Raw genomic sequence first — 17,790 nt, forward strand, 5'->3', positions numbered from 1 at the left:
ATCAGAAGCTCAGAGCTTCCGGCACATGGCCAGTCTATTATCAACAAAGGGCCACCATGTAGACAGCCGCAGAAGGAATACAAAGCTGGCAGGAGTTAAATTATTGAGAATCCAAGGCCAGGGATCTATGGCTTTTATAGCAGAAAAAAGAAGAAGAAGCAAATTACAAGAACTGCACGTCGAATAAGCAGCAAATTACAGTAAATGAAGACGATGACAAATTTCACTGTATCTATTACCATTTCCTTGCTCAAGTTACTGAGCAAGAAGATGTGAGTAAAATGATAAAATCACCGGCCTCTAATTTGACTGTGGGACCATGGCTGCATGTATCCATGCAATCAGTATCTATTACCATTTCCTTACTCAAGTTACAGCATGAAGATGATGGTAGTGTCCTTTTGAGCCCTGCATGTACTGAGCACGAACACTGAAAGTTACTGTGTCAAGGAGTGCCTCGACGAAACCACACTCATAGCCAGCAGCGAAGCTAGGACATTAGGATTGCGGGGCAAATTATAAGAAAAAACTTTTACAAGGGCTAAAAATCAAAGTTTATTAATATTAGAGCTTAAATTTACAATTATTCAAGGGAAACAGGCGAAATAAATTTGCAGGGGCCTGCCAGCCACCCCCTGCCATCACCTCTACTCATAGCAGTCTATATCTATATAGACTGTTTTCACACATGAAATAATTACAATGTTTTTGTGTGATCTAAACTTTGAATAACTTTTCAAGCAAAGATATTTTCAAATAGGCAGCCATGATATTTGAATCTATGATTTCATAACCAATGGTCGATGCAAATAAAATGCAATAAAAAAAAAACCTTTCTAAAATAAATCTAAAAAATTCTTTTAAAATACACTTAATAAAATCATTTTTTTAACCCAAACTTGACATTTTAAACTCAAAATATAAATAAGAAGCCCACTAAAAATGAGACCGGTACACTAATCTTAGCTCGATACCTAAAACATCTTAGTTTGACTGTTTTTTCGAGCCCAACTCTTTAAAATGCACAAACTTAAGTCAATTGCTTGCTTGTTGACCGTGGTGTCACACCCAATATTTTTATAGATCCGAGCTTCCACACCTAATCCCAACATGCTTAGGTTTGGGAGTGCGATCTCAAGTTCAATATGCTTGGGTCCAGGCAGCATGTCTTAATCTATTTCTCAATTTTAATGGGGTTAAGCCCAACACTCGTTAAGTATTTTTTTTCAAGACTTCATGCGGGTCCCTTAATATGTTATACTGATCAAATACATATTATTTTAAGTAAAATACAACTCAAAATATCACAGAGATTAAATTACATTCTAGCCCCTCCTCTTCACAAAAGGACAATATTTATGGCTATAAATACACTATGAATTCTTAAAGTCAAAGGTTTACAATCTCTTCATTATTTACCGCATATATATATTCAAAGTATCTTTTTCTAAAATATTATTGCATTATCTTTCTCTACAAGGTTACTAACATCACCCACTACTAGTTACCAATCCTTTAAATTTTGCATATCAAGCTACCAAATACCTTAACTATAAAGAATGAAACAAATTACTTGAACTAAGAGATCAATCAATTATTCAATACATTAACTTTATTCCTAAATATTTTGAATTTTAGGGCTTATTAATATTGATGAAGTGTTAAATCAGAAGTATTTATAGAATAAGGTTTTTTAATAGTTAAATCATAGATTGATTAAGTGTCTGTGTAAATAGCTCATTTCTCTAATATTAAGGTAAACTTTCTTGATAAATATATCTAGATACTTGTAAAAAGTTCCTTTCTAAAGTGTTTAAGGACTATCCAATAATAAAGTTAACAACCTAATAGAGAAAATAAGTGATAAATACATTTAAAGAGCTTTAAATTCTAAGATTTTGGTTGTTGTATTGAATATATATCTTTTTAATGTAATTTTTTTTGCTTTTTACGTAATAGTTCAAGGGGTATTTAAAGCCTTTGGATTTTTTCTTTTTCTTGGGTTGAGGGACTTAGAGTAATTTTACTATGACAACACTTATAAGGGATAAGATATTCCTTATATAAACATTAATGAAAAAAAAAGATCTATTACATGAGCATTAATGAAAAATAATGTCTCTTGCATACGCATTAATAGAAAAAGATATCACTTATGAAAACATTAATAGAAAAAAAATAAAAAGATTCACCACATGTTTTGGGTTCGTTTTATGCATCCAAGCCAACAAAGAAGTGCTAAGAGTGCCCGACACTTGACTTGTGTATTGGGAATGTCCAACATTCGAGCTCAAGCCAAGGCCAGAGCCAACTAAAGGTGCTAGGATACTCAGCATCGAGGCTCACGATATTTTTCTTGGGCTCAAGTATTTCTAGCCAAACATTTTAATTTTGTATTAATTTTACTACTAAATAATTTTTAGTTTGAGTCTTGTAATGGAATATTTAAATATTAAATATTAAATTTTGTACAAAATTACATGGTTTTTTAAGAAAAGTATAATTAGGATGGAATGAAGATGATTAAAACACATAATTAAGAGTTATCTAAAATTTAAAATACAAAATTGATAAAAAAGATATTTGGTGGTAAAATTAAAAATACTTGTACAATTACCGGTGCATTTTTGAAATTTCATTAAAAGTAAATGGTGTCAACCCTTTATTTTTTTTTTAAAAAAAAATAGCCATTATATGTCACAATTGAGAAAATTTAGTAGTTTACCCGTGCTCCAACCCATGACTTCATGAACCCCACATTTACTACCAAGTCGTGGCAATGAACTGTTCTAAATTGATTTGAAACCAATGTTAAGGTGTTTTACTGTTTATATAAACAGTAAACATACTATAAGAAATTCTATTTATTTAAATGCACTAGTATAATAATTATTAATATTAATAGCACTAATTTGTGGACATATGTTAATATGCCGTGAACAAAGATAGTTTCGGGGTACCATTTTGTCACGTCTCAAACTCGAGCATGGACTTCGTTGCACGGCCCCCGTTTTACGAGGGAAAAACTAATATTATGTTTATTTTTATATTTTAAAAATAATTTTAAAAAAATTAAAAAATTAAAATATTTTTTAATATTTTTAAATTATTTTGATGTGATAATATTAATAATAATTTTTTACAAAATTAAAAAAATATTTTAATATATTTTTAAATGAGGAACATTTTAAAAAACAACAACAACTATATTAAAAAAAATTAAATTTTTTTAGTATTTTTAAATCATTTTAATGTGCTAATATTAAAAATAATTTTTTTAAAAAATATTTTTTTAATATATTTTTTAATAAAGAGCACTTTGAAAAGCAATGCAACTATATTAAAAAAAATAATTTTTTTTAATTTTTTTACTTCAAATTATTTTTATATATATATATTTTTAAATTATTTTGATGTCTTAATATAAAAAATAATTTTTAAAAATAAAAAAAATATTATTTTAATATATTTTTAAATAAATAATATTTTAAAAAACAACAATTTCAATCTTAAACAGCGGATAATTATGCTAACGTTACCATGGCCCAAAATAGATCTCATGGTTGCATATTGATTTCTAGACCTTTTCATATACTATCCATCGCATATTATTTTATTGCGTTAATAAATTTATTCAGCTGTTTAAGTGGCAAGTAATGCCATGCTTATTAAACTCGATACGAACCTGAAAATTGATATAGTAAATTCATATTTTAGGTGGTGTTTGTTTCTGTGGTATTTTAAAAAAGTATATTTTTGATAATATAAATTTGCGCGCCCACGTTTTATCCTGGTTCCGGTTCCGGTTCCACGATCCATAATCGTAGCGGTGGAGGATGTGCTATGAATCCTCGGAAATTCTCCGAACGTGGATTACTTTTCATCACCGCCGTCTACACCAGAAACGAGAGCCACTCTATCGGTACAGCGAAGGCCCACCTCTTACCAACAATTGTCCAGTCCTGAGCCTCTGATGCCCTGGGCTTGATCAAAATTCCCACTCCATTCATCTACATGCCGAGAGTTTCCATTTGCATTTGCAGTGGTCGGAGTTCGGATCTGTCAAGACTATTGCACCCTCAATCCATTGATGAGTGGGGGCGAGCCAGCTCCCTTTCTCCCTTTTGTCCTCATCTTGCTAGTGGAGTGACACATTCGACATTTATTCCTCACCTTCCTAGGAGCTGTTTAGGAATGATGTTTTTCAAAAAATTGAGTTTTGTTTTTCTTAAAATTATTTTTATTATTTTATATTTTCTTTATTGTTTTAACGTGCTAGTATCAAATGAAAATGAAGGTGACATTTGATATTTAATCTTCGAGGGTGATATCAAGCAACGTGAATATGAATGATCAATGATCAATTTGGTCACGTCAATACTCTAATTTTTAATTTGGCTAATCATTTAAGCCTTCCTGCTTTCAAGTTGTCAGTAGATCAATTTTGTTAGCACAAACTAAACAATCTAACCTCGTACATGAGCTGCTGCCCGGTCCCTATCTGTGCACTTAATAAACTCTTAACATGAGTATCTTGATTGAGTAGTTTTTCCTTTAGAAATATTCTGATTAGCTTTGGATCCAGCTGCTTGTGAATAATTCCTAAGAAGATTTTGAGATGGTGTGTTATTATTCTGTGAAGGAAACTTCACTTTCAAGAACTTGACTGATCTCGAGCATGTTCTTTCCCCATGCCTTTAGCCATCTTTCGACTAAATAACTCCACCTTTACTTGAGAGGTTCTCGGAGCGGCAGCAAGGATTGATTCTCCGAGACAGGGAAATGAATTCGAGGCTGTACAACTTTTTTTTCAACTTATTCCGTTGTACAACATGATAGACCAATTCTCAATATTGCATAGTGGGATCAATTTAAGTTAATTATTTTTATTAAAACAATGTTTTTTTTAATTTTTTAAAATTCTTTGAAGTTAACCTAACTTGTTTTGAATTGAATTTGGCCGGATTATCCGAGTTACGCGTGAACTAGGTTTGCTAAGTCAGTTTCTTTTCTAATTCAATTTAAAATTTAACTTGAGTCAAATTACTAGGAGCTGCAACTATATATAGTTGCATGACAATATGATCACTCCGAGCAGAGATTATATCCCCTCAAGGAGCTTGATATTCACACAATTTAAATCTTAATTTGCACAGTTTTTTATGACGGAGTAGCTTGGTGGGAAAATCAGTGCTACAAGTTCTTGAGTTAATTATTTAGCCACCAACCAAGAGTGATTAGATTATGATAAATTCTATCTAACCACCGTGTAATTTCTTTATCATTCTTTAATTACGGGAGCGTACCATAAGGAGAGGGGAGTATGTGCTCGTCCAAAAATACCGTTTCCTTGTAGTCGAAGAGATCCCTCTTCTTCCATAATGTTGCTGAAAGCTGTGCTTCAATTATTGATTATAGCTCCCTTTACCAAAGCTTGTTCTAGCTAGCAACGAATACTAGTCTCGAGGAAGAAGAAAAACACTTCTAGCTTGTAGCCCACTGCTTTAGTACTTTCATATCCCTTCTTGAAGCTTCCTTGTATTCTTGTTTCTATCATTACTTGTTACAGTGTGCATGGAGGCTAGACTTCTGTACCACATTTCCAATCCTTGATTCTTAAATCTTAAGCTTTTTTCTAGTTTTCTTGCTTTGATTACTTGTGTACAGCACCATATTTGTTTGTGGAAGGCTTGACTTTATGTCACATTTTCACTATTGAGTGGCATTTTCTGTCGGGTCCATTTAGAATATTTATGGACATGGATTTGGGAGTGCAGTAATTTTTATTTTTTAATATATATTAAAAAATATGTTTTACTTGAAAAAACATTAAATTAATGTTTTTAAAATTTTATTTTATAAATTTAATGTATTGATGTTAAAAGAAAAAATCCTTGATGTTTTAGTAGTTTTATTTGTTTAATTGTGAAAATATCATTGGGTGAGTATTAGATTTTAATAATACTTTGTTTATACTCACATAAAGTATTAACTTTTTTAATAAATTCCCTATGATATTCATCTCAAGATTCAAACTTAATTAGAATGACCAAACTTCTTTAGTTATAAGGATAATTCTAAAAAGAATTCTCATTTATATATACATGCTTGCTGGTTGGTAAGGTATTTAGCTCTTTAATAGTTTAATTAGAATATTGTTACTTGAAACATACGAGTGACGCCACTACTCAGTTGCTTACTTAAGCTACCATCTACTTCCTAATTTGATGCAAGGTATTTTTTTAATTAAAAATATATTAAAATAAATAAAAACACACCTAAATAAATTAATTTAACATATTTTTAAATGAAAAACAAAAACTACTACAGTAATTAATTAATGATCGGTTGGTGAGTTAACAACAGGAAGGGGAAGTTTTTTATTTTGGATTTCACAGAGCTCTGTGCTAGAAATGATAGCGATGAACATGCAAGGCAACATAATTAGATCGTTGACAGGGATGAAGAAGTGACGTGAGAATTCAGGACCGAGGGCCAGGGTTAGATGCATGGATGTGAGCAGCCATTGCTGATGTCTCTTTCTTTCTGCAATCTCTGTGAGTTTGGTCGGTCGATGGAGGTTTCTTGATGGAAGGTACGGATAGTTGGATGGAATCGACACCTGAACCGTCCCCCTCCTTTTTAACATCACTTTCAATACATGCAAATTATTATTTTTGATTAAGAAACGCAGATATGGGTTTTAACCATTTTAATTTATTTAATTATTATTACATGATGAAAAAGAATAATCATGTTTAAATCCTGTCATGTCTGTTGCTGATATTGTGTTTGGAATGATAGTTGTGATTATTTGTTAAAGTATTTTTTATTGAAAAGAATATATTAATAATATATATTTTTATTTTAAAAAAATATTTTTGAGATTTATATATAAAAATAATTTAAAATATTAAAAATATATTAATTCAAAATAAAAATAAAATTTTAAATTTTGTTAAAAATACAGTATCAAACACTTCTTTAATAAACAATAAACAATAAACAATAAAAAGATATTGATTAAGAATAGATGATTTGAGAATAAATGTACTTTTAATATATAAAACTTGTTAAAAAAATATTTATATATCAAAACCAAAAAAGAAAACAATAGAAACTATATATTGAAACCAAATAAAGAAAAACAGTTGCAATTTTATGCCACAGGCTTTCACGGATTGAGGTTCTTGGATTTTTGTAAAACATCTTTAGCGTCTTTCAAGAAGTTCAAGTCATTGAATTTAGATCAGTAATTTTTTTTTTAATATTCCAAATGAGAAGTTTTAAACTCGGTTTTTAATGGGGGAGGAGACATTAATATCAACTAACCTACAGTTAATTAATAAGTTAATAATTAAAATTTATCATATATAATTAAATTTAATTATCTTTTATTTTTATACACTAATCTTTGTACGTGTGAGTTATGAATCTTATTTGTCAAATGAATTTTAAAAAATAACTGAAATTCACTTTATACAAATGGATTGTGAGATCTTTTTTTATGAATAAGAGACCAATTTATTAAGTATTTGTATTTTGGTAGTTTTTATGATCACAGTATTAAAAAATAGGTTTTTTTAAAAGAAAATTTTAATTATAGTTTTGAAAAGTTAGATTTAAAAAAATATATATTTGGTTAAATTTATAATGAGATGAATTTTTACATGTAAAATAAATAAAAAACATAATTCTTTAATGAAAAAAAGTTATTTTAGTTTCTACAAAATTAATATTTAAAATATAATTATGTACATAGAACATAGTAAAAAACCAAAAATTATTTAGTTAACTTGTAGAATTAATATAAAACTATTTTTAAATCATCATTTAATAATTTAAATTTTTAAATTGAGTTATTTTTTTGATATAATATCAAAATTTTAATGGTTAACCAATCACGTGTTTAAATTTTACTATTCTGATTTTTAAAAAATATATTAAAAAATAATATAAAATTATTTTTGAAACTTCACATAAGAACTTAGTTTTTAAATTAAGGTAATTTTTTTTAATATGATTGTTTTCTTTATGATTGTAAAAAAACAAAAACTATTACAACATAAAATAGGAGGGATACATACATACATTTTTAACAAGTGAACAATATGTTTTTTCTGCAAAAGCAAACCATGGAGTTCCTTCCCATGACAGGATACCCGCATCTAGATTATTCAATTAGAAACTTCCTGCCTTCCTTCCTTCGTGGGAGCAGCTAATTCACTTGCTTAGTTACTTGACTAGATCTTCTTTAAAATTATAATTTATGAAAACAAGAGTATAGTTTTTATAGAGTGTTTTTGGAGTTTAGTATACTAAAAATAATTAATGAAATAATATAATATAAAAAATATTTTTAAAAATAATATAATTTAGAGAGTTGCTAGTGAATCAAATAATGATTAAATATTTAATAAGTAGAGAGAAAAAAAAACTCTAAAATCATATCAAAATTAATAATGATATTATTGATACCGTTAAATTGTTTTTGATAAAACAAATTCAATAATTTCAAAATTTTATATATTATAGAGTGGGCCGTACGAGTGGTCCAAAAATAAATAAACCCTAAATTTTTGAATGAATTATATGTCTTATTTTGTTTATTATTTGTGAAATTTTTTAATATCTTTAAATTTATCTTGTCGAGATTTTTCCAATAATATATATGATATTATTATTGGAAATTTAACGTGTCTTTAATACTTTTATTTCTTTTTATTTTTTTTCTTTGTAATTTATGGAAACATGTGAGAGATAAAAAGTTAAAAAAATAAAAAAAATTAGGAGGCTATCAAAACTTCAATGATAATATTACCATTATTGTTGGAAAAGTATTAATGTTATAAATACAATAACAACAAAAAAATCACAAATAATAAATATAATGCACCACATAAACAAGCTAAAAATATCAAAACTCATTTTATTTTTCAGCTATTTATGTGGCCTCCTTTGGTATTAGTATTATTATAATTAAAATTTTAGTGTGATCCTAAGTTTTATTTTTCACTATCTTCTTATTAAATGTTGTATTTATTACACTTATAATTTGAAATAGTTAAATCGGTGTTAAGTTATTTTGTTATACGTTTTTTTTTACTACGCTATAAAAAAAAAAATCGTAGTTCATCCACATTTTTGTGGAGTCCCCACCAATATTCTATTTCTCTTTAATTAAAGAACATAGTAATATTTCATTCTCAAAAGATGGAATAGAGTACCACAGCATAATTATGCCGTTGCTTTCTTTTTTTAAGTTCTCTTCTTTTCATTAAAACACTACACACCTGCCCTGCCCTGCACTGCACTGCTCGCGCCCTGAAACCCCAACTCTGAACTCGCTCTACTGTACTTGTGATCTCAACAAGATTTTTAAGATTTTCTCAATCACTGCTGCGACTTAATTCTGTCTGCATTAAATATATATTCTTTGATTTGCTTTCCCTCAATCTCTCTTTGAAATCTTAAATATTTTATTTTTTCGTTCAATAACCTTTCCTCATGTTTTCTCTCTATGTACCTAGGCTCCAAAACATTGTTTATGTTGTTTTGTGAGAAAATATTGAAGAAAAGAAGGCAAAGTTTGAGTCCTTTCAACTGATCACTGATGGGGCTTGTCAAGTGTGGGGTGGCTTTTGTCTTGGTGGTGGCTTTCATGGCTTCCTTTTCTGTTTCTTATACTAACCCTTTTGATGGTAAACCATTGTCTCTTCTGGGTTCGTGTTTTTTCATTTCTTTTGGTTTTGTGTTGTGCTGTTTTTGATGTTTTGCTTCGTCATACTCTTTCTGTTTCTAAATTTTAAATATTTTCTTTGATTTGTCTTATTATTCACTTCATTTTCATTAGCTTAAGACATCCGTAATAAATTTTTGTTTTTTTTGCAAATATTGCCATGCTTTGCTCATTTGTGTTTATGGAAACATGTTAATTATGTAGTACTTACTGAATTTTATCACGTTGTTGGTAACTAGACAGATGTAGTTTATGTCATCCAACTTACTAGCCCAATCTCGTTTGCTATGATCATTCTTGCTTTACCAACTCTGTATTATTTATTTTTTATTCATATTTTTCTGTGAATTCTCTAATGCTATAACAACTGCAGCCTCGGTATATGTGATTTCTTTTCTTTCTTTTGCAGTCATAGCAATGAATAGCTTGTATGTTAGCATGGAATATCCGAATTTGATTGGATGGATTGCCTTGGGAGGAGACCCATGTTCAGATGGATGGCAAGGAGTTAGTTGTGTTCTCTCAAACATAACATCGTTGTATGTTCGATTTCTAACCTTTTTTTCTCCCTTCAATTTCAGTTGGTGAGCTACCAAACTCAGTGATCAAATCTTTTTTCTTACAGAAAACTAAATGGCTTGAATTTAGGTGGAACCTTGAGCAGCGATTTCGGTTTATTTACATCAATCGTAGAAATGTAAGTGCACCGGTAATGTCTATGTGAGTATCAAATTGGCGGGGGTAAATTAGTTTGGAGCCATCATTCTCTCAATTTTGCTCGATCCGTTTACTTTTTGTGATGGCTATTCACTTTCAAGTTATAGATATAGTATTGGTTAATTTTATCTTGAACCAATTTGAAGATGGCGGTTAATGGCAGGAATCATCTGGGTTTGATTTTAAGAATGGACGAGTTGGCAATGGCTAATTACATGTTATATGCAGTGTTTATAAATGGGGGTTTTGAAGTTCTTCCTGTAAAAACCTTCTTATGGAACTTTCTGTTCCTTCTTGTTGCAGAGATATTAGTGACAATCATATTGGAGGGGATGTTCCATTGTCGTTGCCCTCTACCTTGAGGAATTTGTGCGTAAACCTCAACCTTGCTTTTATCTCTGGTTTAGCAAACCAGTTGTAGCAAATTATTGCTAGTTTTTGATGATGCTTTCCCTTTCCTTAAATGTACGTTTCCTTGAGTAAATAATGTGTCTTCTTTTCTCTTTTCCCTGCTCCAGTTCTCTTGCTCGTAATCAGTTCAGTGGAAGAATTCCAGATACTTTATACTCTTTAACTCAACTGTTAGACTTGTATGTTCTTACAAAAACTGTTAATTGCTTCATATTGTAGAATTGTATTTCCTTTGCAGTGTGTTTCTTCATTTGAAATCCAGTTTCTTTTACTGTCCTCAGATCTTTTCACAATAACCTGCTAAGTGGAGAAATACCAGATGTCTTTCCAGAGATGACAAGTTTGATAAATTTGTAGGCATTTTAAAGTTAATTGTATTGTTCTTGTTGAAGATAGAAATTTCCAGATTTATTTGTATTTGTCTATTTCGGTTCAGGGATCTGTCTGGTAATAATTTGAGTGGTCAGCTGCCTCCTTCAATGGGAATTTTATCATCTCTCACCACACTGTGAGGCTCTCATAGAGTTCTTAGCTTTTTTCTGCTAATCTGCAATGAATAACAGTTATTTAATGAAAACATAATCTTTGTATCACAGGCATTTGCAGAACAATAGACTTACTGGGACCCTTGATGTCTTACAGGATCTCCCCCTCGAGTATCTGTAACTTTCTAGCCACCTTTCTGGCTTCTAGTATTCTTTTGATTTATGTCTTTTACTTGGAAATTCTTTTAAGGATTTCATTTTTATTCTATTTTCTTCATTTACATATTTTTCCATTTGGTAAGAGGGGAACGGGTTCTGTATAACCAAGTGGTGAAAGAACAAACACAGAGAATCCGATCTATACTCAGTTTAATTCATTACTTGACTCTCCATCAGTGAGGCAGGAATCTCCGTGTTTTAAATATGATATGCTGTACTAACACGCTATCCTTTTGTTTCTGCATAGGAATGTGGAGAACAATCTGTTTTCTGGGCCTATACCTGAGAAAGTGCTGGGTATTCCAAATTTCAGGTGAAGCCACAATGTACAAGCTATCTGTCAGTAATGCCATTTTATATAATTTACAACTAGATTTATCAGATATACATTTGCATTTATAGAGAAAATAATGTACAAGACTAATAGTTAGGGTAAAAAGAAAAGGAGAAAAGTCAGTGGGATGCAGAGCGAACATGTCAATTCATAGACATGAAAATCTCATCACTGAAATTCTGCATGTTGGTGATGCTATTTATTCCTAAGATATTTAATTTTTTATTTGCCATTTTCAATTTATCTTGTATAGTCTCTGCTTGTTCAACTGCAGAAAAGATGGAAATCCATTCAATACATCTATTATTCTTTCTCCACCACCTGCGCTCTCTCCATTTCCAGGCAAGCTGCCTGCTGCAGAAGCACCTTGGAAGCAGGCAAATGGGACTTATGCCTCAGAAACACCAAAGTATGAAGGATCTAAAGGAGTCTTTACATCTAACAGGGTCATTTGGATTGTTGTTACTGGGGTAGTAGTTATTATCATACTGGGATCATGTCTTTTAATATCAACATGCTATAGAGGAAGGAAAGAAAGTATAGACATTGAGCGGCATGATGTTGGTACATATAAGAGCCGTACAGATGAGCCCAACAGTAAATCTTCATTCGAACTAAGCAATCAAGAGAAAGGTAACCTTATCATTGCTGGTCGTTGTTCATAATCACTAAATTTATCCACCATCTTTTGTGTCCTTTTGCCTGAGAGAAGGTCCTTTGAGCAGTTACCAAAGAATCAATTGCAAAGCTGCAAGATCAATATGGACTAGATAACAGAAGGCAGGAAGCATATCCAAAGGCACAGGGTGAACAGGATATGGATTTGAAGAGAATGGCTGCATATTCAAAGAAAAAGATGGATCAAGGGATAAATATGACGGGTGTGGTTGCAAATTTCATGCCACTGCCAGCACCTCCCTCAAGTGTTCCTACTGACATTATCATGGCAAATCCAATTGGGCATGCATCACATAAAAAGAGCCATTCGACTGAGACTTTGAGCTCATGTTCTGTAAGGATCTTCACAATTGCAACACTTCAGAAGTACACAAACAGCTTTTCAGAAGAAAATTTTGTTGGTGAAGGCACACTTGGCAGTGTTTACAGGGCTGAGCTTCCTGGTGGAAAAGTAAGATTCTTTCTCCAACGCTGAACTGATTTTGGGATGCCATGTGTCATTCATGTAATTACACGTGCTTTCTCATGCCACTGTTATATTGCAGGTCCTTAAATTGAGTTGATTCTGAACTTAGTTGTGCTTCCTAACTTGAACATTGCTATCAGCCCTTTAACAGTTTATGCAAGTTTAATCCATGTCAGACTCTCGTGCGATTATTGTATCTCTGTCTCATGGACAGCCATGTATTTCCTGATCTGCGCATGATGACTAGACATCTGATTTCCATTTGTTGACCCTCTCTTTTCTGCTTTTGTTATCTTTGGTAGCTACTGGCAGTCAAGAAGCTAAGCGGTGCAGCGTCCAAGCAACAGACTGATGAGGAATTTCTTCAACTGGTTTCTAGTATATCTAAAATTCAACATGATAACATCTTGGAGTTTGTGGGATACTGTAATGAGCATGGACAACGACTGCTTGTTTACAAGTATTGCGAAAATGGGACACTGTATGATGCATTGCATGTTGATGAGGAAATCCATAGGAAACTAACATGGAATGCACGCATCCGGCTGGCACTTGGAGCTGCTAGAGCCCTCCAGTAAGTAGAGCTACCAACCAACTAAACCTGAGGACCCTTGGTATGAATCTTGCAATTGGATACTTAGTTAAAAACTGCAAGATCTTATTAGACTAGATGGTTGAAATGAATTGTCTTGGTTGCATTACTAATTCTGGTGGCCTATAAGTGGTTCCTAGAAGTCTCGCAAGTCCATTACCTCCTTCATTTTGGTTTGCATGGTTTCATCTGTGTCCAGATTTTATTCATTATTCTAACTGTTTGTCTTTCTTCTTTTCTTTTGGTAAGGTATCTGCATGAGGTTTGCCAACCACCTATCGTGCACTGTAATTTTAAATCTTCCAACATTCTTCTAGATGATAAGCTTGTAGCACGTGTCTCAGACTGTGGTCTGTCTCCTCTGAAATCATCTGGCTCTGCAACTGAGGTATTTTTTTGGTCTGTGGTCTAAAGGGCTAGGTCTGAAAATTTTGCTGCTGTTCAGTTGTCAATGCTTGAAAATGCGTAGTGAAATGGAAATCCATGAGTGATGGTGAATCCTTAAATTGTGCAGCAACGCTGGGTTGCTAGCAAATTGTGATATCAATACATGTTTGAGGCTTTTAAGGAATTCTAACTTAGCTGATAAATTTGCGCAAAGTATGGCTAATCCATTGGGTTTTTGGGAAAGAAGTAATTGGTATCGTCATGCCTGGTCAAGAATTCAGGCATAAATCAGTCTCTATTTCTTCAGGTATATATGGAGCATTCCAAATATGGGCTTGTAGTTTCATGTAATGGCTCCTAATGCGAAGTCCAGGAGATGCATGCATAGCTCATCTTAATTAATCTTCTTTGTTTTGATTTCTTGGAATCTTGATCAAGAGACCCAGTTGCTTTAGGTTGTGAAAAATAGGTTTTAGTTACTCACTGCATCAAAAAATATATTTCTTTTATGCTTCTGCAGTGGTTGGTTCTCTCATCTGATACTTTGTTAAGATTTATCAATTTTCAGGACAAGTTTGTAGGATTACTGCAAAATCTCAAATTGAAAGCTCAAGGAGATACGCAAAATCTCAAGTGATAATAAAACTTGATTTATCACTAGAAAGTTCAAAGATGTGTCCCACTTCAAGCTACAATTTTGACTTTGGTTGGTGATTTGTAATTTATTGCTGATGTTGAAGATTGTGCCTTTCAGGTATCAGGGCGCTTCCTGACTTCTCATGGTTATGGGCCTCCTGAGCTTGAGTTGGGAAGTTATACTTGCAGTAGTGATGTATATAGCTTTGGAGTTGTGATGCTAGAGCTACTCACTGGGAGAAAATCCTATGACAGGTTACTTGTCCCTTGAAAGAGACTTCCACATCATGGATCATATTGAGCTTGCCAGTTATTTTTTTAAAAAGCTAATATTGGGCTCTCACTGAAAACCTGTAGGTCGTTGAGTCGAGGGGAGCAATATCTGGTTAGATGGGCAATTCACCAGCTTCATGATATAGATGCACTTTCTAGGATGGTCGACCCATCTCTACACGGAGCATATCCTGTGAAGTCTTTATCACGTTTTGCTGATATAATATCTCGTTGTATACAGGCAAGTTTTCTTTTCCTTTGAATATAAAATTTCCTGTTCTTGGCACATTATCCATAATTTGAATTACATGTTTCTGGAATTGTGCATTCTGCATCTTTGAGCATTATGCCAAATTTATTAGTCTTGGACCAGCAGCAGCAGGGCTTTGAATGGAAAACTTTTGGTTATCATTATTCGTACTTAGATATTAATTTTCTCCAACAAAAGATACCTGATTACGAGTGTCCAAGGGTTGGAGAAGAGAGCATGCCATATTATGCAAAATAAAGCTGTAAAGACGTCTTCTTATTAGATTGCAAGAGATGACAAAATATACACTTTTCTCAACCTTTTTTTTTTGGCATTTTGGTTTGAAATTAATAAAATTTATCATTCTAACGTTGCTTTGCTTATATAGAAGGACAAGGAAACCCTATATTCATTGATTTTCTTGTGTGCAGGGGGAGCCCGAATTCAGGCCTCCTGTATCTGAAATTGTCCAGGATCTCTTACATATGTTATAGTAGAGGACCTCGAGAAAATGGGTAGACCAAGTGTGGGGGGTTAAGATTTTTGTGAGGTGGGATTGCTTTAGATGACTATTTATAATGTAAAGCAGATGCATGTTGTCTTTCATATGCTAAAGATCTGCCTGGGAAGAATTTTTGGAGGTAACTAAGCAAGCATTTTCTTCCTAGGGTTTCTTTGTGTTTGTATAGTTATTGGATAGGTGTTTGAATATGGTCATTATCAATATTTTGTGTGAATATTTCTTTCTAATGTAATCACAATTTGATTTCTTGATAATTTAACAACTTTGAGAAGTTTGTTGAATCATTTCTGTTAAGTCATTTTCACTCGTCAGGTCATTTGTCAGGCTTGAGGGCAGCCCATCTCATGTCTTTTCGAGTAGCTTGAGAGTCATTTATTGATGTTAAATGCATGTGCTCGTCCTCATGATTGAATCCAATGGATGATGTAGTGTCTCTCCAAGTTCCTTTCTTTTCATTTTCAGAATTCCACCTCTCTGTAATTTTGATTGTCAAATGTGCCCTAGCTTTCTTACAACAGAACTGATCAAACGTTGTATTCAGTTTGATTTGGACTTCGATGTTCATATCTTACCAAGATGGTTGAATTTGAAAGATGGTATGCTATACGATGCCCAAAAGAAAAGGAAATGGTATTGCTAGCATGTCATCCCTTGTAATTCTTACCACCACAAAATGGAAATGAAAGAAAAACCTTTGCCACCAACGTGGGGGGCTTGTATGTCAAGAAATTGCAGACCATGCACGTTCCTGTAATTTCGCAGTCTGAAAACATGTGAATTTTGGAAAAACATAAGAGTATAAGTTAGTCCTCAAACTATATGAGTAGTTTAAATTGAGTCTTAAGAAGTCAAATTTAAAATCTTGCTCAATATTCACTCTTCTAAAACATTATGTCCATCTTCTTATGATCACTCGTCAGCACTAATCCTACTTGTGCGGCTAAAACCCAGTGCTAAGCGTTTGCAATACCAAATAAAATTGTAACAATTAATAATTGTGTATAATAAGTGGTTTGCACAAGTGTCATAGAAATTAAACCTAAAGGGTATCCTCATGAAACCAATAAAAATTATAAAAATTATAAGCCGGTAGTGTTAAGCCATTCCAAAATATTATAAATGATTAAAAAAATATTTATATCATTGATCCACCATCAAATTTTGATATAAACTCTATAAACTCTACTTCTAATACTCTACTTCTAATATTGAGGATTTAATTACATGTAAGAGGCAACAATTTATTCCAAATATTCTTTCTGAAATTTTTTAATCTAATTCCATTCTCCATGGTTCTTTTAATACCTTTGCCTCATTTTCTTGTCATTGGCTCAAAAAAATAAAAATAAATTAATACTATTTTGGATATACATGTTATTTTTAATAGGGATTGTAAAGTTTATTAAATTCTAGTTTGTGGGTAAGACTATATATTTTAGAGATAGATTGTAATAAATTGATATTGATCTTTAGAAATATTATCAAGCAATTTATAACTATATTTAATGATGTTAAGTTTTTTCAACTCCATTAGAGTTGGTAAGATACTAAACCCGAGATACAATTAATATATATATACAATCAAAGATGATAGATGATAGTTTAATCCATTATTTTTTTTTATTACGAGATTAAGTGTATTCAAACCTATTTTATAAGACTTTTATGTAGTTTATTATTGGACTTAATCTTGTGCTATTTTTTGGACATCTTATCTAGTAGATTGTAAGACGATTTGTTAGTTTTGGTAAGGGTTTTGTTGTGACTGTCTATATGTAATCTTTCCCTATTTTGTACTACTTTTAATGATTTAAAAAATAACTTGCACAAGTTTTCTCCCCTGTTTCTCTTCTTCTTCTCTTCTCCACTTCAATTTCCATGTTATTCCGCATCAATCAGCCATTCCAGTGCCTTCTCTTCATGCCTCGCAAAGGTGCTGCTAATCAACATTTACATGGACTTAACACTTCTCTGTCACTCAAATGCTGTGTTAATCTAATTTGTGTGGTGCAGAACACTCATTTTTATTGTATAATGTGCTATCTCAATGGTGTTGCTAATCAACATTTCCATGGACTTT

The 17,790-nt window shown here is 32.0% G+C and overlaps 1 protein-coding gene across 4 annotated transcripts; it reads left to right on the plus strand.

Moving 5' to 3' along the window:
- The first annotated feature begins 9,196 nt into the window (after positions 1 to 9,196).
- LOC105128096 (protein STRUBBELIG-RECEPTOR FAMILY 3-like) lies at positions 9,197 to 15,991 on the plus strand. Of its 4 annotated transcripts, none has more exons than XM_011029614.1 (16): positions 9,197 to 9,722; positions 10,149 to 10,278; positions 10,365 to 10,436; positions 10,760 to 10,825; positions 10,975 to 11,046; positions 11,149 to 11,220; positions 11,304 to 11,375; positions 11,464 to 11,529; positions 11,819 to 11,884; positions 12,159 to 12,538; positions 12,631 to 13,034; positions 13,352 to 13,623; positions 13,891 to 14,029; positions 14,783 to 14,919; positions 15,022 to 15,178; positions 15,619 to 15,991. In XM_011029614.1, exons 1-16 carry the CDS (start codon positions 9,614 to 9,616, stop codon positions 15,679 to 15,681), a joined length of 2,277 nt encoding a protein of 758 aa, XP_011027916.1. In that variant the 5' UTR covers positions 9,197 to 9,613; the 3' UTR covers positions 15,682 to 15,991. The 4 variants fall into 4 exon arrangements, with proteins under 4 accessions (XP_011027916.1, XP_011027920.1, XP_011027918.1 ...); XM_011029616.1 differs by having other exon boundaries at positions 9,198 to 9,722; positions 12,180 to 12,538; XM_011029617.1 differs by having other exon boundaries at positions 9,198 to 9,701.
- The last annotated feature ends 1,799 nt before the right edge of the window (positions 15,992 to 17,790 follow it).

This window comes from Populus euphratica, unplaced genomic scaffold (genome assembly GCF_000495115.2).
Source record: "Populus euphratica unplaced genomic scaffold, PopEup_1.0 scaffold15.1, whole genome shotgun sequence".
Taxonomy (NCBI): domain Eukaryota; kingdom Viridiplantae; phylum Streptophyta; class Magnoliopsida; order Malpighiales; family Salicaceae; genus Populus; species Populus euphratica.